Genomic DNA, 24,034 nt, shown 5'->3' with positions numbered 1-24,034 from the left:
CAAATCCTGTCGATTACAATAAATGTGAGTATGTTCTCAATAGCTTTCTAGTTCCTGAAAAATGAGCGACTAAATTTAACATCCAGTACTATCAGATAAACAATGAGTTCATCCAGCTTCGTAGAAGACGAAATGCATATCCTACGAGACAAAAACCGAGACAATTTATGGCAGTTTAGATCAGCACTTAGGCTTTTGTTCTTGGTATCGTAAACCTCAGAGGACAATTCTCGTACGTTGTTGCAAGTTTATTTGTTCATATGCAATCTTCTCCTGGCGCAAAGCTCCTTGCAGACGGTATGGCGCAGGGTTGATCGCACTATCCTCGGATATCGTCGATAGTCTTGGAAGTCTGGCAGTAAAGCCTCTTGAAACCGCCAAAAATAACACCTGGGCCATGATTGCAGAAATATTTGCCCTTGTCCGTCTGGGTGTAGCATTTGCCAATCTTTTTGCCGTTCTTGTCGACGAGATCGTTGCTTGGGTGCTTGTAGAAGGCTAGTATCAAGTCAGTCATCTGCAGAGAGCTGGGTCCAAGTTGACTTACTCCAGTGCGCGTTCTTGTTGAAGTTCATCTCCATCTCATCGATTGAACCATCGGCACCACACGTGCCCTTGCAGCGAATACCAAATTTGTTTCCGCTGACATCGCCTCGTTCGCTCCATCTCTCTGCATCAAGGGCCTTCTCAGGCGTCAGTATCCATCTCGGCTTGTGATAGAAGTCCTCACCTCATTGCAAGTTGGTTCCTTGGCGTAGGGAGCCCAATCTCTGATAAGCCCACCGATTCCGGCGGCTGCCGTCCAGTAGACTTCAAAGTCTGCCGTGGCAGTAGGCACGAGAACTGCCAAAGAGAGAACGGCGGCGACGGAAATCTTCATTGTGACAAGTTGTGTGATGGGTAAAAGATGGTGGAAGGAAGAGGACAAAGGCCGGATCTAAGCAAGGAAGGCATTTATGCTGTGTCTAAACCCTATGTATAGGGCTTGGGAAGAGTCATGATGCCTTTTGAAAAGTGTAAATATCACCGCAAACTTTATCTGATCATGATAGGTAAAAGATCGGTAGAGGCTTAGTTGCAAGAGACCGTTGATTGACTTGATGGAATGCCTTGCTGTTTCTGGAATCACACAAAATGAGGAGGTAGGTCTCGACGCTTTTATAGTCATCTCTATTCCAGTCCTCGTCAGCAAACCCACCAGTTTGTAGGACTTGGACATCGATTGAGATCAAATACGAGGCATAGTCAAGATCTGACCGACCGAAAAAGTCCTACAGGGGTCATTCGATCACACACGGACCTTCATTAGCATTTAGGTTCAAATACTGCAATTATTCTTGCGTTAATCTGATCTGTATAGTGGGGTCTTGCGCGTCAGGAAAACTCAAAAATAGTTGTTCGGTCACCTGTGAGAGATGACTTACTCTTTTTGTTGCTGAGGATCCCATATGGCTGAGGCTCTGTCGTCCCTTGGCACTGTCATGAGCTGATCTGCCCGAGGCTGAGTCGTTACTGAGTGATGTGAAGGCCGTCATGCCAATTGCAATGCCAGGAAGCCCCAGCCTACTGTTAATAAAGCTTTCACACATGTAGAAGAAGATGTACGTTATTCAGTGAAACAGAACACGAGCAACCAACAGCTTCATCGGATCTAGACGATGCTATGCTGGATATGCTTCGATAACTAGCTGTACTTTTAAGGTGCTTTTCTACCCCGATCACATCCCGTCGTTCATCACATGGCCTACCGTCCAATAAATATTCCATATCACCCACTCAGTTGACGTGAATATCGTAACCATCCGTATCTCGACCGGTCGACAGACAGCAAATATTCATCAAAAACCTCTCAGTATCTTCCCGACTGGATGGCAGTACCCTCCGAAAGTTGGTCGACTTCAAAGCGTCGACTAAATAATCTTTTCTCTCTTGATTCTCCAGAATTTCAAAGCATAGAACGACTCCTAGGACATAATTGAGTGTAGCTATTGGGTGATCAATCTCCATGATATGGGGCAGTAGGTCCCAGCCTTGTTGGCACATCCGATGGTATTTATCGTACATCTCAGCGTCGGCGGCTCCTAAGGTGCACGATAGATCGTAGGCTATACGGGAGAATATGATGCGCATGGGCACGTACGCAGCTAGAGGTTTGAAGAGTGCCTCGTGCGATGGTGGAGGCGAGGCTAACTTGCGGTGCCAAGGATAGTTTTCTCCCAGACTAGATTCCATTTTCATGCCTATTTCGTAAGTGGAAACGCAGAGACGGTAGCTAGTCTCGGTTTCTGCGAGAAAACGCAAGGCCAATGCATGCATCTGCTCAGCCAAATGTTGCCGTCGGTCGGCAGCCGTGTACGGATTGTTGATTTCCTTGATACTCTTGACCATTCTGGCCCACTGTGCAGTAATAGTGTTTAGTTGATCCTGTCGGTGCTTGTTGACATGCTCTGGGACCTCAGTCGACGTGTTCCACCCCAAGACGTCCTGCCACGAACTGATCCATTGTGGGTCCTCGGTGCAATGAGCCGCTGCCCAGTGCCTAACTATGTGTCCGCCATTAGCTATAGACAACTGAACGTGCAGATCATCCCCGTTCTGGGGAGGACCTTTGGATCGCATCATCTTTGCTATTCCTTTCTGGTGCAATGTCGGATCTCCACCGTCGAAAAGCAAGTTACAACGGGCCATGACCGTGACGGCTGCGCATGTTTCCGTGGACAATTGTGTGGTCGGGTTCTGAAGTGCACGCATCAAACTCCGCAAAGCTTTACCATGCAGATCGTGGAAAATTGGACACTTTTCCATTGCTTCGGGACATCGGTAGTTGGTCCAGCAATGACAAAATAGTGCCACACAGTCACGCAACGCTGGGCTGGCTCCCAGACGCTGCGGAAGGATTTTAAGGAAGTTTGCATTGTGGAGGATGTCGCCGATCGGATCTCTCTCGATCGTGCTGATCAATCGTATAGTGACTCGATCCGCCACTGTAGTAGGGTATTTCCGTGGTCTCGGGAGCAAGCCGACGAACCTCTGACGCTCTGCTTCCACAGCAGTCAGATGCGCTCCATTGGATCTCGTTACTGATACAAGAGAATGAGATGCACCGTGGTCAGTCGAGAGACCTTGACCGCTTGCATGGATGAACTTTGTAGTGACTGTCGGTCCTGAGCAGACCATCTTGGCACGTTCGCACGTGGAACATGTTGGCCAGCGAAGGTCACACTACTAACATGAGTATATATCCTAAAAGAGAAAGATACGGCGACAACTTACCTTCTTCTTACGCTTTTTGCAGAACAGACAACTTGCTGTTTTTGGTACACCTGGCATCTCGCGTGGCTAGTGCTGGGGCTCTAAGTTGATTATTGGTCTTTCTAGTCTCGTTCTAGATGTATGGGCATCGACGAAAGAGGAAGAATGATAGACCTGTGAGATGGTACTTCTCATGTGGGTGTGAAACCAATGCTGAACTAGCAACGTGCGTACATTTATACAGTAACTACCACAACATCGACCAGCTTCAGCTGCAGCATGGATCACATCTGTGGCTTAATGATCAACGACAAATGTCTCGGAATGGCAAAGGAATACGGCATAAGAAAACAAGATTCGGCCTTAAACATGTAAGGCGAATGTCGATTGGATGATCTTGGTGGCTTATAGCGCAGTATACAACCTATTCAGGAAATGATACTCACTATGTGGACGTAAGCGGTCTCACTTGCAAGCCATCAGCGGAATCATGAGCGGAACATGTAGAGCTGAAAATGACATCATGCCGAACCTCATCGGTTTGTGAATTGAATGTGTATATCAAGTGGTGTTTTCTGAATATCGAAAGTGGATTGTCATTATGTAGACTTATCTATTGTATCCATATGTTTGTTTAGATTGTTTAACGCCTATTGGATCCTATAAGAGGGCATAGGGCGTCCAGGTTGTATACACTATAAGTATAGCTATTTTTCCTCTTCCGATTTATTCAAATTGACTTAAAATTACTTCGATGCTGGATACTTAATGTTGGTCGTCGACTCATAGTAAGGTATACATTAATTCAGTTAGTGAATTCACGTTGTCCGCTGGAACTGCCTGTTAGATCTGATGTAGCGATCAACCCATCTCAGGTAGAGATATACTTTTGCACTAACATGCGTGTCAGCACTTCACTCTCAGTATCACAATCTTAAAATTCCCACATAAATGACTTTAACAATACTTATCGCATACTTTACTGATACTTTTGCTAAACATTCTTCAAGACTTGAATTCCAATTTTTATCTTGCAACAGCTGATTGTAGTGGATTTAAGCTCTGCTTTCTGAAGGGAGCCTCTTTATCTAATCTCCTATCTTATCGAGCTTATCGCCTGGTATCTTATCTTCGTCCTTTCACTACTTATCAACTCCATTCTTAGATTTCTATTAAACAGAATAAATGAAATGTCAGTAACTAATATTAAAACTATTCGCCGACTCAGGTCGTACTTGTGCATTGGCAGACAACTTCTTAGCATTGGTCTGTATGAGTTAGGTGATAGTTATAATGCTTAGTCAAGCGCCTCTGCCAATGTCAACAAAAGTGACCCATTGTATATGGCGAACATGTCCTAACTACAAAGAACTTCATTGCATTCAAATCATTCAGGCCTCCATCATTCGTTTCAGATCTTCAAAAAGCTAGGTCACCACGTGATGAGCAAACATCCCCATGACCTGAATTTGTCTAGGCGGTATCTTGGCAAGAGAACTGATGTGCACGTCAACTCTAATAATAGTCTATTTCAACTCCGCATCACTCGGCAGATATGCAGATCCCATATCGCCAAAGGTAAATCATAGCTTCAATTTAAAATTGACCTCATCAAAGCGCACGAAATGTTAGTGGCTGTCCCGTACTTATATACCGCCAAGCTACTCAAGCCGACTTAGCCGCCTTCTGACGAAAGACAATGCTTGGCCAAGTGGAGCAAGCTGACGTGGAAGGGGCACACAAACAAACTGTTTCCCTTCACTTTTCTCTTTTTTCCTTCTCTATTTCATCATTTATTACCTATCTATCGCAGTCTCTGTTGTTTTATCTATCTATGTTTCGCCGGACAAGGGGTATTGCTTGACTAGACTCCGAAGCTAGATCCAAAACTAGAAAGTCAAAGTCGACTCAGCCCCACAGGGATTTGGTAGGCTGGAAAATGCCTTCCACAGAAGCGCCGGATAAGACGACGTACAACGACAAGTATGTCGTTTTGTACGATTTTAGTGAAATAGGTAAGGTTTTTCAATATTGAGAATTGAGAATAGAGGGCTAACTGGGACAGACCATGATACTGCTGTCAAGGAAATCAAAACTTTGCTGCAGGATCTTGAAGAAACTGGCCTTCACACTGAAGTCAGAGCCGGTTACGAACAAAGCCTTCTCATCTTTGTCAGAGCGCCTCACGAGTTACTCGGAAACTGGGTATACAAGTCAAGGTACGTCATACCACAATCCCCATCAAAACACCAACTCTAACGGGTGAAGCAGAGTCAAAGATTGGCTGTATGGAATCACTCCCACTCATCCAGGCGGCGACAAAAATACCGTCGTGAAGGGCGCTTACGAATCTGAGGATATCCTCTCGGTTTATCATCTCGTCAACTGGTCCAAGGATCTTGGCGGTGCGGGGATCACCCCAGGTATTGGACAATGGGGGAATGTCAAGGCCATTTTCCCTATTCACAATACCAAGCTCAACCAAACGATATTGAGTCATCTGAGTCGAAAGCTTTTCCTCACGGCTGAAGATATTGACTCTATCCGGGATATGCACGGATCAAAAGTCGCCTTTTACTATGCCTTCATCCAGGTTTATACCGTTTTCCTGACATTCCCCGCTGTCACTGGAGTCATTGCTTGGCTTTGGCTTCCAAAGTATTCTCTTGCTTTCGGTATTCTGACTAGTGTTTGGTGCACCGTTTTCCTGGAATATTGGAAGATTCAAGAGACTGATTATAGTCTACGATGGAACGTCAAGGGTATTCATCACCTCAAGGTGAACCGCTCACAGTTCAAGTACGAGAAGGAATACGTCGATGAGGCTGGCCGCAAGCATTATTACTTTCCCCGTTGGAAGAAAGTCGTCCGACAACTGGCGCAGATTCCATTCCTTCTTTGCGCATTCGTGGCTCTTGGAATCACCATCATTGCCGTCTTTGCCATTGAGATCATGATTTCGGAGACTTATGCTGGACCTTACAAGGACTATCTCGAGTACCTCCCCACGATCCTTCTCGCCGTATCCCTCCCGTGGATTACCGCCAGTCTCGAAGACGCGGCAGAATGGATGACCGAATACGAAAACCACCGCACAGCCGATCTTCACGAAATGTCACTCACTCAAAAGATTTTCGTTCTCAACATGATCACCAACTACCTCCCCATTTTCCTTACAGCGTTTATCTACATTCCTTTCGGTGGCGATGTCGTTCCTAAGCTTGAGGGTCTGCTCGTCAAGGCTTTTGCGAGCGTTGGTAAGAAATTCGTTCACCAACCATTCCATCTCGACGCAGACCGTCTACGAAACGAAGTTATCGCTTTGACTGTCACTGGTCAAATTTCTGGTTTCTTCGAGGAGAATATTGTTCCTATGCTCAAGCATAAAATGTCGGATTGGTATCGTGATTACCGACGTTCGCGATCTCAAGGCGATATGCTATTGGCTGTCGTAAAGGACGATCCCGAAGAGACAGAATTTCTATCCCGTGTCCGCAACGAGTCGATCCTCCCCAAGTACAACGTCCAGGACGACATCTCCGAAATCGTGCTCCAATTCGGTTACCTCGCTCTCTTCTCGCCAGTCTGGCCTGTCATTCCTTTAGGTTTTCTAATCAACAACTGGATCGAACTCCGCTCCGATTTCGCAAAACTCTCCCTCGAACACCAACGCCCCGCGCCCGTTCGCTCCGACGGAATCGGCCCATGGATCTACTCCCTCGAAGCACTAACCTGGCTCGGCAGCATCTGCACCGCCGCAATCGTGCATCTCTTCAGCGCAGGCAGAGTCGGCAGTCTCGTAGGCCAATGGGCCACTCTCCCCGTAACAATCTTCATCAGCGAACACACCCTCCTTCTCCTACGCTCCCTGGTCCGCTTCTGTCTCCAACAAATCGGTTCCGAGCGTATCCGGGAAGATTACAACCAGCGCTACGCCGTGCGGGTGAAGCATCTTGAGGAAATCGAGACGAAGAAGCAGAGCGGTCTTGCTGTGCGAGATGCGCATCGTGAGCGACGCAAGAGTGTGCTTGTTATGGAACGGGATCCTTTCTGGACGAAACAGGTTGAGCATGGGACTAGTGAGGTCGCTGGTGTAACTTTGATTCAGCAGGTTAAGAAGAATGAGTCTTCTGAGGTTCAGGAGAAGACTGATTAGAATGACGCAGGCGTCGAGAGATGTTAGAGACGTTTAGTGGACTAATAATAGCAGCACACCGGTTTTTCATTTGTAAGATTTACTTCGTACGATGTACGTTAGAGACTGTATAACAGGCAATAGATAGCGATATCTATTATAGACAATTCAAATTGATGACAACTATCATACGCCTGTACTCTAAATATGTGACGTAGCTACGGTTTGAGGTCCTGCATTATCCATACTACGTTACACATATAAAGAGTCGATAAAAGTCGACGCAAGACAGAGAGTACGTGAGACGAGTTCTACAAAGTAACAACTCTCACACAGTGGAATATAAATCGCGTCATGGAATATGCAATTATCGTCAAGCCTAAGAGAATATCTTGAGACAAAGTCGTACATGTATCTTCCCCGCGCCTATCTCATTTCGACAGGTTTCATGTATGACGATACACCATGGCGATCACGATAATAAGTTTTCGAACAGTAGTGAAGGTTACATACGACTTCATGCTGTATAACCCACCCGCAATTCGGGAGTTCAAGTTGAAGCTCGTCTACAAGCTATAAAGGTGCGAGCTTAGCTTTGATAATTATTTTCACTAATGCCAGTCTTCAAATCAATTACAAACATGAAGGCCATCAATTTTATTGCCACTATTTTGGTGCCATTTGCTTCGTCACATGTCGCACAGCATCGTCTTTCCAATACCCTTCCCTCTCCCAAACACCGTGGCACTTATCCCCGCTGTGATCTCCCGCGTCCAGTGGATCCATCCCACGAGGGTCTAGCAAACGCTCAAGAAATCTTCTCCTGGGACAAATCCATTCGAACCATGATCGACCGTCTCCGATCAATTGTCGAAATCAAAACCATTGTCCACAGTGATATGGGTAATTTAGATGAGGATGAACGATGGGCGCCTTTTGGTCAAGTACCGCTGTTCTGAACAAATCCTATCCCAACCTGTAAGTCCACATATCGCAGAACAAGGTGTGAGTATTGAACTGTGTCAGTCATCACCATACCTCTCCTGAAGTCATCAACAAATACGGCTTGGTCTACACCGTCCCAGGATCCGACGAAGACCTAAAGCCCATCCTTCTAACAGCCCACCAAGACGTCGTCCCCGTAGATGACGATACCCTAGACGACTGGAGCTACCCTCCTCTCGAAGGCCACTACGACCAACGAAACGGCTATATTTACGGTCGCAGCACAGCAGATGATAGATCGGCACTCACAGGTCTCATGTCCGAGATTGTCACGACCATTGAACACAACCCGTTCGATGCGAAGATTGGTTGCAACAGTCCTGTTCATCAAGGGTTGACTTGCTTTGCGACGTACTCACCCCACATCTACCCTGAACTTACCGAGCGGATCCGCTAGGGTGACCTTGACGGCGCAGCTCGGTTCCCGGCCCGTCTTTCACCAGAGACTCAATACCTTGTTCAGACCTCTCAAGCAGTGGATCTCATCAAAGGCGGCGAAACAATCAACACCCTTCCCGAATACGTCACACTAGGCGTAAGCCACGGCCTCGCACCCCAAGACACAATCGGCAGTATCCAGCACGGCGTAGTAGAACTCGTCCAAAACATAGTCAACAAATACAATCTCCGCTTCGAACCCTTCGAAGAAGACGACGATTACGATATATACCTCAAATCGCAAGGCCTAGGTCGAAAACCGCGCAAACAGGGATCCAGTGCCGGCACATTAACCCTCCAAGCCAGGAAGAAATATTCTCCCGCGGAATCATCACCGACTAGTGGCCGTATCTGGGATATATTCGCCGAAACGGTCAAACATACATGGGGAAGGGAGAGTCCGTATGTTGTTCCGGCTCCGGGAGCTATGACTGGGAATACGGATGCTCGGCATTATCAGTGTGAGTAGAGTCTAGGGTAAGATGAGAGTCAATGCTAATTGTGGGCTCTAGAATTGTCGAAGAATATTTATCGGTGGAATCCTGGGACTAGAAAGTCTATTGCAAGAGTTCATGATGTTGATGAAAGGATTGCTATGGTGTTCAGTTGAACATGGCCAAGTTTTACTATGATTTGATTCGGAACTTGGATCAAGCCGATGACATCTGATACCTTCACTGTAACCAGACTCGAGGCATTGAAGAAATGAGATTATGGATACAGTCTTCATTACCGAAGCCAAGACATGATTGTCACGCTTAACCTTGCAGAGTAACATCTTACGACTTGGCTTTCTCATCCGTTAATCCCGATCTATTACCCGTCCTCGTTTAATAATTATTCCGGTGACATATCGTCTGATCTTTTCCGACATTTCGTTTCTGGATACGCGGATGTGGTAGAAGCGCTTAGTTGAAGAAGACCCGCTCACCTGTTACACTTCGCTAACCCCTTGAACAATTAACCATGCGAATATTCATTTCCACCAATCAGAGCAATTTAATGTCCGAAATCATGGATCGTGAATTTGTTGTCTGATTGGGTTTTGTTCATTTATTGAATCGTAGATTGAGTTTGTATAGTCAAAAACGCTAGAATAATTACGAAAACTCTTGATTAACTAGTATTATTAACTTCAGCCTTGTAAGCCAAGAATGTTTGTTTCTTAGAACAAGTTTCGTTTTGTCCGTTTGTTTGATCTTTTCGTTTTGAAGTGTCGCTACAATCCGAAACTGTCTAGTCGCTCCGACGTCTCAAACGTGGAACAAGGATTCTTCAAACATGAGACTCACCCCAATTGGCTCGCAACACTCTTCGACCCGTCGGCGTCTATGTAAGGAACTGTTTCAGAAAACGGCTGTCAATCTTCAATTCTTTCGCGCCGAGGTACCCGAGGAAGCGAGATTCCAGCAATAATGTCCTTCCATACTGACAGGGACCAAGGAAAGGGGATCCTCGTCTAGAAGCTTGATATAAGGCTCGTTTCCTCTCCCTCATTCAACTTCTTTTCCCTTCCTCTTCATCCCATTCTTTCATCCATCTGCAGCAGTTGCTTGCCTTTCTTTTTCTTTCTCTACGAGATATTACATTCCTTACAAACCCTGGTGGTTTATATACAACAACTATACTTTCACTACATACACTTTCTTTTTAAAAACAACAACAAAGCAACATTCAAGATGCGCACTTCATTCTCCTCCGTCCTGGCCCTCGCCGCCGCTCTCCCTACCGCCTTCGCCCATTACAACTTCGAGGCCCTCATCGTCAACGGCGAGGTTTCTGAGCCTTACCAGTACGTCCGCAAGACTACCAACAACAACAGCCCCATCACCGATGTCACCTCCAAGGACATCGTCTGCAACGCAGGCGGTCTCGACAAGGACATCCGCGCCGCCACCAAGACCATGAAGGTCTCCCCCGGTGACGAGGTCGGTTTCACCGTCGCTTCCGAGATGGGCCACCCCGGTCCTCTCTCCGTCTACCTCTCCAAGGCCCCCGACGGCACTGAGGCTTCCGACTACCTCGGTGACGGCGACTGGTTCAAGGTCTACGAGATGACCTGGAAGAAGATTGGCGCTGAGGGTGTTGAGTGGGCCAACTACATGAACGGCCAGTCAGGCGGTATCCAGAACTTCACCTTCACTCTGCCCAAGGATACCCCCAAGGGTACTTACCTCATGCGCGCCGAGCACATTGGTCTCCACGGTGCTGGCGAGAAGAACGGTGCTCAGTTCTACATTGGCTGTGCCCAGATCACCGTTGACGGTACCGGTGCTGGCAAGCCTTCTCCCATGGTCAAGCTCCCCGGGGCTTTCAAGGCCACCGACCCCAGCCTTCTCCTCAGCATCTACTACCCTCCCGTGACCAAGTACGATGCTCCTGGTCCCAAGACCTGGCCCAACGCCTGCACTGACCACACCCCCAACTTCGCTGGTCAGGCTTCCGACGGTGACTGCACTGGTGATAAGAAGTCTGGCTCTGACTCTGGCTCTGCTGCTCCCGTTGCCAGCGATGCTCCTGCTTCTGAGGCTCCCGCCGCCACTTCTGCTCCTGCTGCTACCCCCACCGCTGCCGCTGTCACCACCTCTGCTGCCGCTGCTCCTGTCGCTACCAAGACTCCTTCCAAGTCTTGCAAGGCCAAGCGCGCTGCCAAGAAGGCTCTCAAGGCTAAGCGTGCCCTCAAGAACTAAGTGTTCCTTTGAGAGGATGAATGTTTGAAGTCAAGATTAATTCTTGAAACTCTGCGTGGTTGGAAGCATGGATAGTCAACTGTACTCCACGTATTTGTTCTTTGTACATATAGATTTAGTCACCGTATCAATACAACGAGTGGACACATATAAACTTCCCTGATTGACTTCTATGCAATATCTAAGATGTCAACAAGTTTCAAGTGATAGTCACATGAAAATCATCCAATGTCGATATCACTCCTAACTGTAGAGTAATTTAGTCCAGAAATTGTCACAAAGTCTTAAGGCAAAGGAATTGAGATCCGCAAATGTCCATTTAAAAATTATCAACTAAAGAAGTAAAGTATATAAGGAGTGTAGAAAAAAATTGTTCCACCACAGCAAAAGTATGTTAATGCTTATGTCCAAGCCAGTCTCATGATTCATTAGCCACACCCAGGCTTACACCACCCACCAGAACCCTCTCTCGAGAATTCACCGTAGCCTCCTAGTAGTCGGCCTTCTTGCACTCGCCCTTCTTGTGGCTGTAGTAGTAGCCCTTCTTGCACTCACACTTCTTGGCGTGCTTGTTGAAGACTTGGTCGTGCTTCTTGCAGACACAGGCGCCGTACTTGTACTCAGCGTCCTTGCCACAGTCGTAGGCGCACTTGTGGCCGTTCCAGGTCAGGTCCTTGGGGCACTTGCAGGACTTGCTCCAGCGGTCGTAGTACTGGCCCTTGGGGCAGTCCTTGACACACTTGCCGTAGACCTCGGATGTACCCTTGGGGCAGACGCACTTGTGAGCGTGCTTGTCGAAAACCTTGCCCTCAGAGCAGACGGGAATGCACTTTCCGTACTCGAACTTGGTTCCCTTGGGGCAGACACACTTGCCCTCCTTGTGGTCGTAGTACTGAGGGTGGCTGCACTTGGGAATGCACTTTCCGTACTTCCACTCAGTTCCCTTGTTGCATTCGCACTTCTTGGACCACTTGTTGTAGAATTGGCCCTTGGGGCAATCCTTGATGCACTTGCCGTACTCAAACTTCTCGCCCTTGGGGCAGACGCACTTGTCGGCGTGCTTGTCGAAGTACTGGCCGTGGGGACACTTGGGGATGCACTTTCCGTACTTCCACTCGGTACCCTTGGCGCATTCGCACTTGTCGGCCCACTTGTTGTAGACTTGTCCCTTGGGGCAGTCCTTGATGCACTTTCCGTATTCGAACTTCTCACCCTTGGGGCAGACACACTTGCCGGCCTTGTGGTCGTAGTACTGGCCGTGAGAACACTTGGGAACACACTTGCCATACTTCCACTCGGTGCCCTTGTTGCATTCGCACTTGTGGCTGTGGTGGTTGTAGAATTGTCCGTGGGCGCAGTCCTTCACACACTTGCCGTACTTCTCAGAGGTACCCTTGGGGCAAACACACTTGCCGAGCTTGTGGTCGTAGTTCTGTCCCCACTTGCACTTGGGAACACACTTGCCGTACTTCTCCTCGAAGCCGTCCTTGCACTCGCACTTCTTGGAGTGCCAGTCGTAGACCTCGTTGTCCTTGCAAGTGGGCTTCTTGAGCTCGCACTTGCCGTACTTGTACTCGTAGCCGTCCTTGCAGACACACTTCTTGTACTTCCAGGAGTAGACTTCGTTGTACTTGCAGTCAGGCTTCTTGGCAACACATTTGCCGTATTCCTCCTTGAAGCCATCCTTGCACTCGCACTTGTTGTGCTTCCAGTTGTACCACTGGTTGTCCTTGCAGTGAGGGACAGGCTTGTAGTCGCCGCGCTCGAGGAGCTCAGACTCGTCTCGGGCATCGAGAGCAGAGTCGTCACGAGCCTCGAGGGAGAAGTCGGTGTCGACATCAGGAATGGCCTTGACCGAGACGGTCAAGGCGAAGAGGCTGACCAGGACGTTCTTGATCTGCATGATAGGCTAGCTTGGTGCCTTTCAGCAACGAAAGTGATGATAAGAAACGAAGGATGAAGAGCGAGAGAGAAGGTAACTCTAGAGTGAGAGACCAGTGAGAGTGATGAGGAGTGAAGAGAAAGAATTGGATTTGGGGAGGATATCGTGAGGTTTAAGTAGATGTTGTGAAGACATACTGGAACACGAGATCTGTGGTAGTGTGCCTTGCCATGCCATGCCCATGCTCATGTCTCAGTGTAATGGTGGACGAGATCAACCCAACCATACCAAGTTCCAGATAGGAAGTCAGCTCATGCTCGTTTGGGAACGATGATGATCCCAGAGTCAATAGTTCCAAAGCTAAAGTCCACTTAGACTGGATTTTTCTTTTGCGCTCTCTGTGACATGCATGCCAATCCCAGCCTCAACTGGGGCTGTCTCTGCCAGCTGTCTTTGTTCAGGGTTGCATGATAACAACAGGGGAAGAAGAATGAACATGGGTATGGAGAGTGTGTGGTTGGAACCACAGCAGCAAACAAGGATGTGTGTTAGCCCAACGTTATGCTTATCCCGTAAGACTAACACGTCCTGATGATAGAGTCCATTAAGATTCAAGGCATTCCGACGAGACCGAAAAAAGGGGATTACCTAGAATAGAATGGTGGACATTTCTAATTATGAACACGACAGTTTTGGGGGAATACAAGGCTTCCAGTGACATTGATATTTCTCCGTGATTCGACGGCTGGGGAACCTCAGGCTGAATGGCTGGCAAGAAAAAAGAAAAAGTGAGAAAAAAGAAAAAGTGACAGCTGTGGCGCACAAGGCTCTTGCATTGGAGACACCCATCACACAGATTTTGGGAATACGAGGTTTTGTGTAGGAGGGGTAGGTAATCTTGCATATCATGTTGTTTCTCAACACCAGGCTGCAACTGCAGTTTGGCTAGGCTCCATTTCTGACTTGGATGGTGATGATGGATTGTCAATGGTCACCGTTGTTAGCTCTTGGTAGTAGAGGCTCAAGATGGGTACTGTCTCGGACTACAAGCTCTTTAGACGAGATCCGTAAGGCTGGCTAATGCAGGCCGATAATCTTTCGACTGACCATAACTAAGACTTTACCAGGGGACGGCCACGGCTACAAGTGGAGTGCCTACCAGGAGGGTTCAGCGAGACAAGCATAATCCTGGCCCTTAATTGCTGAGCCGTGCCCTTCCCGTACCTTAGCTAAAGAATTCACAGCTGATCGTCAGCCCCAGCTGGGCAAACAAAGAAACTGCATTTTCATGTCCTATTTCAGGCAATGCAATTACCGTTGACGCACGGAGGTACAAGCGCTTAACGCACATCAATTATCGCCAAGTCAGGGGGAAAATGAATGAATACGAGGAAAAGAAAGAAATGGGTAATTTAGCCATTCATTCATTCATAGAGGCGTCATACGAAAAGCACAATGATTGGCGCCAACGCGAAAGGTACGGGAGTGAAACCATCTTACCAGCTCCGATTCGATGACCCAGTTATTTTGTGTAAATATAGCATAGCCCCAGAACAAGGTAGTTGTCTTACTTGTGGTCGGGAAAAGGGGCTGGAACCAGTAAGACAGGAGGTTATGCAGCCACATTAAACACGTTGACCGACCGTCCCGAGCCACCGAGAACCGATGCATGCCGATTCAATCTACTGTGCTGCAATAATGTACAGCACAGCATTGTTTGCTTTGCTTTGTGTTACTCGCGCAGAATGTGTACATCAAGTAACTTCAGCGAGGGTCCGAGAGCTGAAGTAAACCCTGCGAGCTGAACAGTAGAAAAACAAAAAATCATGATCATCTACCGGGTTAAACCCCGCCGATGATCCGTAAAGCTCGGATGGACAAGTCCAGGTCCTGGGAGGCGAGAGACAGGGGACCCCTGCCTCTTAATAAAAGCCAAGTCTTTGAAAGAGGGGGTCGCTAGTGTTTCTCGATCGCGGGGAGGGAGGAAGAGACACGGCAAGAACAAGACACGGCACGGACAAGATTGTCTTCCTAGTGTCTTGTCTTTTTAGTGTCCTTTCTTCTTAGTGTGTCTTTCTGTTTTTAGTACCTGAAAACACAATGAAGTGTTAGACATGATTCTCAATTGACTCTTTTAATTGGTTACGGTCTACGAGGGAGTCTAGTCTAAGACTCTTAGACTTAATCCATTTATGGTTAAAGTCTCACGTATAAATAACGTTCATTAGTGTTTCCTTTTTTCTTAGGTGCATGTTATATGACGGCGATATTCCATAGCTATTGAACAGTAGTGAATGCATTCTTTTTTATTTTCTCGCATCAAATGCCCTAGATGGGAAGAGTACCCATGCCAAGAATAATCATAGCAATAATATCATTCCATAATCGTGACGACTCCTGCACGCATTGACAGACTTGTTCTGCGGGGAAGAAACCTGGTTCGTGTTGCAATTGCATTTTTGGGGCCTGTCTTGGCAATCTCACCTGCAGTTGACATCAGGAGAGAAAAGACAGCTCATCAGTAATCAACAGGGGTGGAGACCAACCAGACCAGTGAGAGATACAGGGGATTAAGGTTGCACCGTTTATTTGCGGGGATTGGAAAGGTCCAGCTTCTGGGAGACGAGAAATAAAAGACCCGGCCCGTTGAGAGCTTGGCCTGATCATCCAGGGCTAGTGACCCTCTAATTGGTTGGACAACGGAGTCAGCCCGTCTTGGCGATCGTACTTGTCTCTTTTCCCTGTAAGCAGTTGAATTTGGAGAGTCCAAAGTTTATTTAACGCCTGCAAACAATAGTAGAGTCGCCACAACTGCAACATCCTTGGCGATAACATTAACTGGTCAGCTGACAACTGCCGACAAAGTAATTCACTGTAATCATAATGCACGTTGGTTGAATCATAGCAGAAGGAAAGTGAAGTCGCGAAATGTAATGCATTGCACATCATGTCTACTCTTGGAGTTGAACAAAACGTTACTTTTTCTTACTTACTTTGTCAGATCATCTTACAGACCAACAGGGTATAACAAACTTGCAGCTCAATATTTGCCTGAAATCAAAAGAGACAAGGTCGACCCACGTGTTGTAAGCATCTCACCCAGAAGGTAACTGTACAGTAAGACGGGCCATGGAAAAAGGTACATCCATAGAAACGTCCGCGACCACTCACAATCATCTTTCTCCGAAGTATGCCGTCATGTCATTCGTCCGACATCCGATCCATAAGCAGAGAGTACAGTAGAGTGAAAAAACATTAGCTAACAATAACTGCATGTTGGGCTTACACTTGTTTCTTACAGCATGAAAAAAAGAAAAAAGCCACCAGACGCGGACACACCGTCTACAATTTGTGTCACATCGGATACTGCAAGCCTCTTTTTCAATTGTTGGTCGATGGGCCGATGAGGTTGGGCCTCAGTTGCGATGATCCGATGTTGGGGATTTCTGGGTATTGAGCTATGCCCCGGATATCCTCTAACCGAGAGCTTTGACGATGGAAATGGAGCTACGGGAATAGAGTTTGGGAATACGAGGTTACCCTGTATTGAAGCTCATTGTGAAGAGTCATCATCTCGTATGCCAAGGACAACGGGAAATATCTTGAAGAATGAGCAAACTCATCAACTATGGATGGCATTGTGTTAGAGAATGTAGTCGATGTCAATCGAGATGACATTTCAAACCTTGCGACAGCTAAAAACGTGGAAATCGGATTTTGTTGTACCTGCATACTCCTCGCGGCACCATCAATTTCAGCTGTCACTTATGCTTCAAATCATCTCACGGTGCTCTCAACCATTTTCCAACGTTCATTCGTAAAGCAAAATAAGCCATCGGCATATTTTAACCGTAATTAAAACCGTCAGAATGTCACGTTCCTGACATGTCACTCTTAGTGTGCCTCGCGGTCTCAGACGGCGCCGAAGTCTCCAGCCACGGGCGGAGATTACGGCGTTTCCCTTTCATCTCTATTTCGACCAACTTGCGTTTTCATGCGGAGGAAAGGAGACAGCATTCCAGAGGTTCCGGGGCACGGGGAGGTGGTTTCCGTTGGAATGCGGAAGGGGAAATTGATGGGGGAGGCTGAGACTGGAAACCTTTTTTACACTACCGTTGTGGTGAGACATTGTAGTCGTAGAATGCTTTAGTAACGGAGCAAGATTGACGATGCTGTTTGAAAGAACTGAGCTTGAGGTGATGGTGATTGTTGGATACCGCAGCGCTTACTGCCGCTGACTGGGTGCTCCTGCGTGACTTGCAGCGTGTAACACAGAGGCTGATGGCAGGAATTTACATCAGTGTAGGGTATTACTTGAGCTCTAGCGAAGGCTCAATCCTTTCTACATCGCATATTCAAAGGGAGAAGCTTTTAATATATTACCCGCTTCACATGGACTCGTCTAAATTGTGTTGAAGAGTGTATGCGACTGTAAGTTCGTTCCACGTCAAGCTGTAGAGCCCAGCTCGTCCCATCAGCAGCTTACAGAGCGTGTCACTGTAGCTGGAAGAGATATTCCGGTGAGCATTCACTCCCACATGCAGTAGGATATCCACTGAAGTCCTAGATCGTGACTGCATCCAAGAACCATTACACACTCCCGATCCGCCTCAACAATCGTGTGTCCTTTACATTAGCCTCATCGGAATGCAAGCCTCTCCCTCTGCAAGATCTTCCAAAAAGCCGTCTTTGCGTCCTGTATTTGTAGTCCGAAAACGACATACATTACACAGGCAAGATGGTGTCGTGGTTAAACTGACTGAGGGTGTACAATGAAGCCCGCGATGCGCCGACTGGAATGGGCTGCCTCTCGATGCATGTATGATTTGCAGCAGTGAGCTTTGCTTTTGACTCCATTCAAGTCCCCGAGGCCACAACTAGTAACTGACACCAGTATAAGATTCAGCCACTGTTTAGTTAACCAAAAAGCAAAAGCTATTTGCCTGATGTCAACTTGTATTTCGCATATGTTGACAATTCTGTTGCCAAGATTTATACAATTGTTCAATACATCTAATCTTATCTCTATATATCTAGGCAGTCAATCAGCACATGGAATTCTCTTATCAACATCTTATCTTTCAACATGTCGTGAAACCCCATCATCAACTACATCCCTCCGACCCCAAACATACACCCAATCAGATCTTCCAATATTACAACTCCAATATTGCGACATCAACTCCCAGATGACGCTATCACCACACGCCTCAGACGCGCGTCCCTTACAAGTAGTGTGCCACCTTAGCTACACAATCTTGCATATGCATCGTTTCGTACCTGAAGATCTCTGCCGTTGTATTTGGCTTTCTGTAGAACATTGATTGTAGTGTGTGTCATGGTACGTGGGCGTTCTGCGTCGAAGATTCTGAGGAATTTCTAGCTGATTAGACTGTAATGGCTGCGATGATGCAAGAAGGGTCCGATATATGCATCTTTAGATGTGTCACTCTCAAAGCCTAAATAGAGTCTCATATGCGGGACTTGCACTGCCATCGGGGTGACAGTAGTTCGATGATCCGTCCAACTATACTTGAATTCCAGATAAAGGTATTGATAAAATGATCAAGTCTCTGGTGAACGGCGCCAATCTTTTGTATAAGGCGATGGTGTCGTTCCCGATGATGGTTAATCTTGCAATCCTCCTCCACTGGACAAATACGGCCCTGCTTATTCAGATGCTGCACAGCCATTTAAGGTGTTGAGAAAACAACTTGCGTGGCGTTCAGCCCCATGTGGCGCCTCTCTCCCACTACTGGGACGTTTTTCTTCTTTGCCAAACGCCGCAAGGGATTGTGCCACAGGAAGATCATTCTGTACGCCACTTGGGGCTGTGCCTAACAATTCCTGTTGAGGGGAGAGTGAAGCCTGTCAAACAGTCTTGATCCGAAACGTGGTTGTTGAAAAATTAGATTGAAAGCTTATTGGTTTGTATTATCAACAAAAATAGCTGTGCCTTACATCAATCTGCTGTAATGTGTACAGAGTCCCCTATTGGGCAGTTAGAAGCGGCAGAGGTCAATATGGTGGTTACCATTTTCAAGAACATCGGCAAATGCCCTTAATGAAATACCAACCAGAAGCTGAGCTGGCGTTGAAGAACTAATCAACGCCAGATCGATCATACTCAGGCGCAAGTGGCATCGAAAGATTCACATCTTTGCCAAGTGATGTCGTATATTATTTGATTTATCTTGTTCCATATTGCAACCCTCAGTATAACGATATCTAGACTAACTACCACCAGAAACACCTTGCTCCCTTTCCGGATTCCTCAAAATGACGATCCCTTCTAGTCTCTCCTTGATTGTCACCATGTCTGCTAGAAAAGGTCTCTCACTTTCCAGCTCAAGCTTTCTATCCAACAACTCATTACGCTTCTTTTTGTTTAATATGCCAAAGGCGCGTCGAAACTTCGCCTTAAGCTCTCTGGAGATAGTGCTCTCTTCCTCGATGTTACGTTTCATGCGCTGTTTCCAGTGAGCTAAGTCATCGATGCACCTCTCAAGTTTGAGGACGCTAGCACTGCCAACATCACGGCCGTAATTCACGTAGATAATAACCAGGTCGATCCATGAACCCAGCTGTTCGGCAACCTTCGAGCACCATGATGGATCTCGATAGTCTCGAAGTTCCTGTTCCTGTATCACGTCGCTGATCAGGTCAATCAAGACAGCAGATGAATCTTGGTCAGTCGCTTGACTATGCTTCAAGAGTGTTTGCAGCACACTTTCGGGTTGAAGTATTCGTTTCCGGCGAGAAGGTTGCTCATAATCCAATGTTACTAGAACAAAGAAGAAGGCCAAAAGGGATTTCGATAGGACTTTGCGGAAGTTCTCTTCAGGTGACCAAACTAGCAAATCGGCGCTATCTTTTCCACTTTTGTCCAAAACTTTGTCGAGAAACCACGATTCAATGAAGCACCAATGACCTTCGCTGTGCAAGGTATGCGATAGCAATTGTCTGGCCACTCGCACAGGGAGAGTCTCGAAGATCTCCAGAATTCCTTTAAGAACATCCTGGATACAATCTTTCCTTGGTTTGTCATGTTCGTGTCTGTCAAGCAGTAGAATAGAGTTGGCGCCTCTAACAGTATCAGTTTCTTGTAACGATAGGAAGAAGGACACTGTTGTTGGTTTTCCACTCAACGCAGCCGCCCATACTGGGGTGACAGTAATGGCCCCTGCAAAACCCCGTGAGCCTTTGGGCAGTTGTAGGTCCATAGGCCTGTTGACAAGGTCGTGCATTCTGAAGCTGCCCGTATCGATAGATCTTGATCCTGGCCATTGCAGATCCTCCGGTTCATTGAGCTGGACACTATGAAGAAGAATAGATATCTCATCCAGACACGAATCGGACAACCCCTCGAAATGAGACATTGCCTCCCACCAACAGAATTTCGCTATTGCAAAAAAGTGTATGATGGAGAATCCCCGTGTCCCCGTTCCGAACGCCTGGTGACGTTTGCAAGAGAAATCCTGTTTTTCATAGTCAGGGGTATCCGCAACACCGAGGATCGAATGTGGTTCGAAGCTGTGTTGGAGACAATCCCAACATAGCATATCATAAATACGGAGGAGTTCGCCCCTGTCTGGGATATGATAGTACTGTTGGAGTAATTCAACAGCCTGATGTAATCGATGGGGGCCTTTCTGCTCATCAATCAGTTTGTGGAGATGTCTGATATTTTTAGAAGCAAAACAAGTATCCAGACCATCCCGAGCTTTGAACGGACGTTTGGTAGACCAGGATGAAGTGGCCAGCCCCTCGGGGAGCATTTCCTTCCATATGTCTCTGTCGGGGTCTTCGGATTCGGAACATATATCTACCAAGAGCTGGATCAACCCATGTAGCTCTTCGCCGTCGCGACCGACGATGTCAATCATGTTTTGGTAGGCCTGCTCTCCATGGAATTTGGATTTCTTGTAGTCATACTTTGCTCGGTACGCTTTGGTAAGCGTTTGGTGCGCCATAGCCCTGTCTGACTTGGACAAGCTTGTGTCTTCAAGTAGTCTCTCAAGTATTCTGACGGTCGCAGCTATATCCCAAAACTGTTTTGCGTAGAACCAAGACTCACCGCGGGCTAGTTGTATCTTTTGTACTGATCTTTTGTCACTCTCCGTGAGACCTAACGAGTCCCATTCTTCTTCGAACTGAAACTTGCAGCCAAGCACATCGAGTACTGCATCATGATCCCCTTGGTCGAGAGCTTCGGTAGCTTGCATCAATTTCCAACGACACTCTTTCCCTGTGACCCTTAGTTTAAGAAGGGGACGGCGTGTATAGATGTTGGCGTTGACCTTGCTCTCCCCTTCAACTGTCGCTTTGGCCATGAGTCGATACAAGAGGTCTTGTTCTCCATCTTTCAGGGGTTCATTGTCCTCCGAAAGGAGGACCTCTAGAAGATCAATCGCTTTTTTATAGTGCTTCGCTTTTATATTCTCCTTAACCGCCCGAATGCGCCTCTGATTCATCTCGTCGCGAAAACTATTTTCAGTCCCCGTTGTAGCAGTCGTTTGGGCAGTGGAGGTAGTAATAGTCTCCGAGGGCGGTGTGGAAAGTCCCGATAGACTTGAAATGGCCGAAGCTCCATCGTCTCCACCAGTATGATCAACCCACTCCGTGATGTCCTCGAGTCTATCTCTCAAACTGTGTACCGGACGCGATTGCGGAGATTTGACCTTGGAAGCTGTTGACAAAGAGTCAATGGTGGAAGTATAGTCCTTGGTGCTGCCCACAAGCTCATTCACCACTTCAAGCATTGACCGGGTATCGTCTTCCATGTATGCTTTGTCTCTGATCTCTTGTGGGCTCAAAGAAGTATACGGGCGCCTTTTCTCCCGGTGAGCCTTGGCACGCAATTGCGAAATAAGATCCTGCATTGGGGCTAATCGGGCCTCCATTTCGTGCTTCTCTGCGAGTGAAGCCTGGCGATTCTGAGACGAAGTAAGTCTCGATAGATCAAGCTCAAGACTTTCTAGAAGCTTGTCAGTCGCAGTCGACTGAGCCGGTGGAATCAGGCCCTCTGAACCCGGCTCTGTCTTTCTCTTTTTCAGATCATTTCTCGTATCTTTCACCAGCGACTCGAGTCTAGTCAGCCGATCGGCCACCTCTTCCAAAAGCGCAAACGCTGCTCCTGGTTTCAAAGTTTCCGCATCAACTTGCAGGCTCGTGTGACTGCAGCAAAAGTTGGTTATAACAGGTAAAACAAAGTCTGAAGGCAGGCTACATTTTGTGGATAATGACTGGTAGCTGAAGGGCATTCGTGCATGTATTGATGCAGAGTTTAAGATGGCTAATGTCGTTGTCATATTTCTTGGTACGTAACCATGCCCTCAATGCCTGTGCCGAGGATCGCTGGCGGGCTATCTCGGAGAAAATACCGTTCAATCTTCGATAATGTTGATGACAACTCCGCAACAAACGTTCAAGTTCAGACTGTCGCCACCAACCTTCGGTACTTGCATCGAACTTGCCGTTTCCAATCACATCATCTAGGATGGTAATGACTGTTCTTGTTGCGTCCAATTGGCCGTCGAAATCGTGAAGAAGGTCGTCTATGCCTTTGATTTGGGAGTAAGCTTCACGAACTTTGAGGACGGTGACACCCAGGGCCTGTGCCAGCTGGAGAGTGGCAGCCACGCTTCCCACGACTTCCATTTTGGAGATGGGAAACTTGCGTAAGTAGGCAGGAGACTCAAAGGGTGAGAAAAAGGAGAGTGCGGGGTTTTCATGACCTATTCCAGCCACTTGGCTGAAAAACACTAGAGTGCAATAGATGGCATGGAGGCTGAGCCGCCATGTCTCATCTCAGCCTATGAGATTGCCTCGACATTAGTCTGCCTTGGAAAAGCCCAGCAAGGCGAAGCATGAAATAATAGAAATCATCGCTCCGGATTGCCTGTCAGCCTTAGTAATGTGTAGAGCGATAAGAGACTTCCTAGGACGCAGAAAACTCGATGGCAAAGGCTGCGATATCAGCTTCAAGCATGTGATAAACAGACATCTTTTGAGTAGAAAGATGGTTTTATGTATGCTCTATCTTTTTCCATATCTTTGGATCCTTCTGGCTTGATCGTTGAGGAAAGGCGGTTCTTTGTAGAGTTTTTGGCTGTGTGCGGTAGATGGTTAACGTTCTTTGAAGGGAGAGAAAAAGACTGGAAGGAAGCCAATTAGTTGATCCACTTATTTTGACACCTCGAATTCACAGTCCATTAACCCTTTGTGTACCTAGTTCAATCATGGGCAGTGATTTACCACCTGTGTATTGACTTACCACTGGATGAGATAAATATCCAACAGAGTCGCGATAGAGCAGAATAGCAGAAGTGGTACAGGGGCTGTAAGCTTCAAGTCTTTCTACACGTGGGCTCCAGTGCCTTTTCTCTTTTACCTATGACAAGCAACCTTGCACATGCGGCTTGTCGTGTCCTATTGCCGAACAGGAGCATAAACACTCAATGTCACCCATAGAACCTGGCAGCGAATTGTTCGTCAGATCATGAAAGCAGCTGAAACAAACTCGACAAAGATGAGCGCTACATAGTGTCACTACCCGCATCAGACCACAAACCTTCACCCAATCATTAGGGTGTCAGAAGAATTGACCGCGGAGAGCACAAGAGACGAAAT

General features: G+C 47.2%; 7 protein-coding genes across 7 annotated transcripts; 3 read left to right on the top strand and 4 right to left on the bottom strand.

Moving 5' to 3' along the window:
• Nucleotides 1-319: 319 nt before the first annotated feature.
• Nucleotides 320-880, bottom strand: FIESC28_02143 (uncharacterized protein; the record flags this gene model as incomplete). Its single annotated transcript, XM_031156293.1, has 3 exons — nt 320-498; nt 548-683; nt 731-880. The coding sequence occupies 3 exons, from the start codon at nt 878-880 to the stop codon at nt 320-322; spliced, it is 465 nt and encodes a 154-aa protein (XP_031019677.1).
• Nucleotides 881-1,776: 896 nt separating this feature from the next.
• FIESC28_02142 (uncharacterized protein) lies at nt 1,777-3,177 on the bottom strand (the record flags this gene model as incomplete). The annotated part of the gene is made up of 1 exon (XM_031156292.1): nt 1,777-3,177. The coding sequence occupies one exon, from the start codon at nt 3,175-3,177 to the stop codon at nt 1,777-1,779; it is 1,401 nt and encodes a 466-aa protein (XP_031019676.1).
• A 2,014-nt stretch (nt 3,178-5,191) lies between these two features.
• FIESC28_02141 (uncharacterized protein) lies at nt 5,192-7,408 on the top strand (the record flags this gene model as incomplete). The annotated part of the gene is made up of 3 exons (XM_031156291.1): nt 5,192-5,267; nt 5,318-5,471; nt 5,524-7,408. 3 exons carry the CDS (start codon nt 5,192-5,194, stop codon nt 7,406-7,408), a joined length of 2,115 nt encoding a protein of 704 aa, XP_031019675.1.
• Nucleotides 7,409-8,028: 620 nt separating this feature from the next.
• Nucleotides 8,029-9,382, top strand: FIESC28_02140 (uncharacterized protein; the record flags this gene model as incomplete). Its single annotated transcript, XM_031156290.1, has 4 exons — nt 8,029-8,339; nt 8,414-8,714; nt 8,790-9,232; nt 9,343-9,382. 4 exons carry the CDS (start codon nt 8,029-8,031, stop codon nt 9,380-9,382), a joined length of 1,095 nt encoding a protein of 364 aa, XP_031019674.1.
• Nucleotides 9,383-10,509: 1,127 nt separating this feature from the next.
• Nucleotides 10,510-11,520, top strand: FIESC28_02139 (uncharacterized protein; the record flags this gene model as incomplete). The annotated part of the gene is made up of 1 exon (XM_031156289.1): nt 10,510-11,520. The coding sequence occupies one exon, from the start codon at nt 10,510-10,512 to the stop codon at nt 11,518-11,520; it is 1,011 nt and encodes a 336-aa protein (XP_031019673.1).
• A 490-nt stretch (nt 11,521-12,010) lies between these two features.
• On the bottom strand, nt 12,011-13,423 carry FIESC28_02138 (uncharacterized protein; the record flags this gene model as incomplete). The annotated part of the gene is made up of 1 exon (XM_031156288.1): nt 12,011-13,423. One exon carries the CDS (start codon nt 13,421-13,423, stop codon nt 12,011-12,013), a length of 1,413 nt encoding a protein of 470 aa, XP_031019672.1.
• Nucleotides 13,424-19,635: 6,212 nt separating this feature from the next.
• On the bottom strand, nt 19,636-23,062 carry FIESC28_02137 (uncharacterized protein; the record flags this gene model as incomplete). The annotated part of the gene is made up of 2 exons (XM_031156287.1): nt 19,636-22,538; nt 22,855-23,062. The coding sequence occupies 2 exons, from the start codon at nt 23,060-23,062 to the stop codon at nt 19,636-19,638; spliced, it is 3,111 nt and encodes a 1,036-aa protein (XP_031019671.1).
• Nucleotides 23,063-24,034: the final 972 nt, after the last annotated feature.

The sequence above is a fragment of the Fusarium coffeatum genome (genome assembly GCF_003316985.1).
Source record: "Fusarium coffeatum strain FIESC_28 chromosome Unknown BRIP53273_contig_46, whole genome shotgun sequence".
Taxonomy (NCBI): Eukaryota; Fungi; Ascomycota; class Sordariomycetes; order Hypocreales; family Nectriaceae; genus Fusarium; species Fusarium coffeatum.
This window is presented reverse-complemented; position numbering and strand designations above follow the sequence as displayed.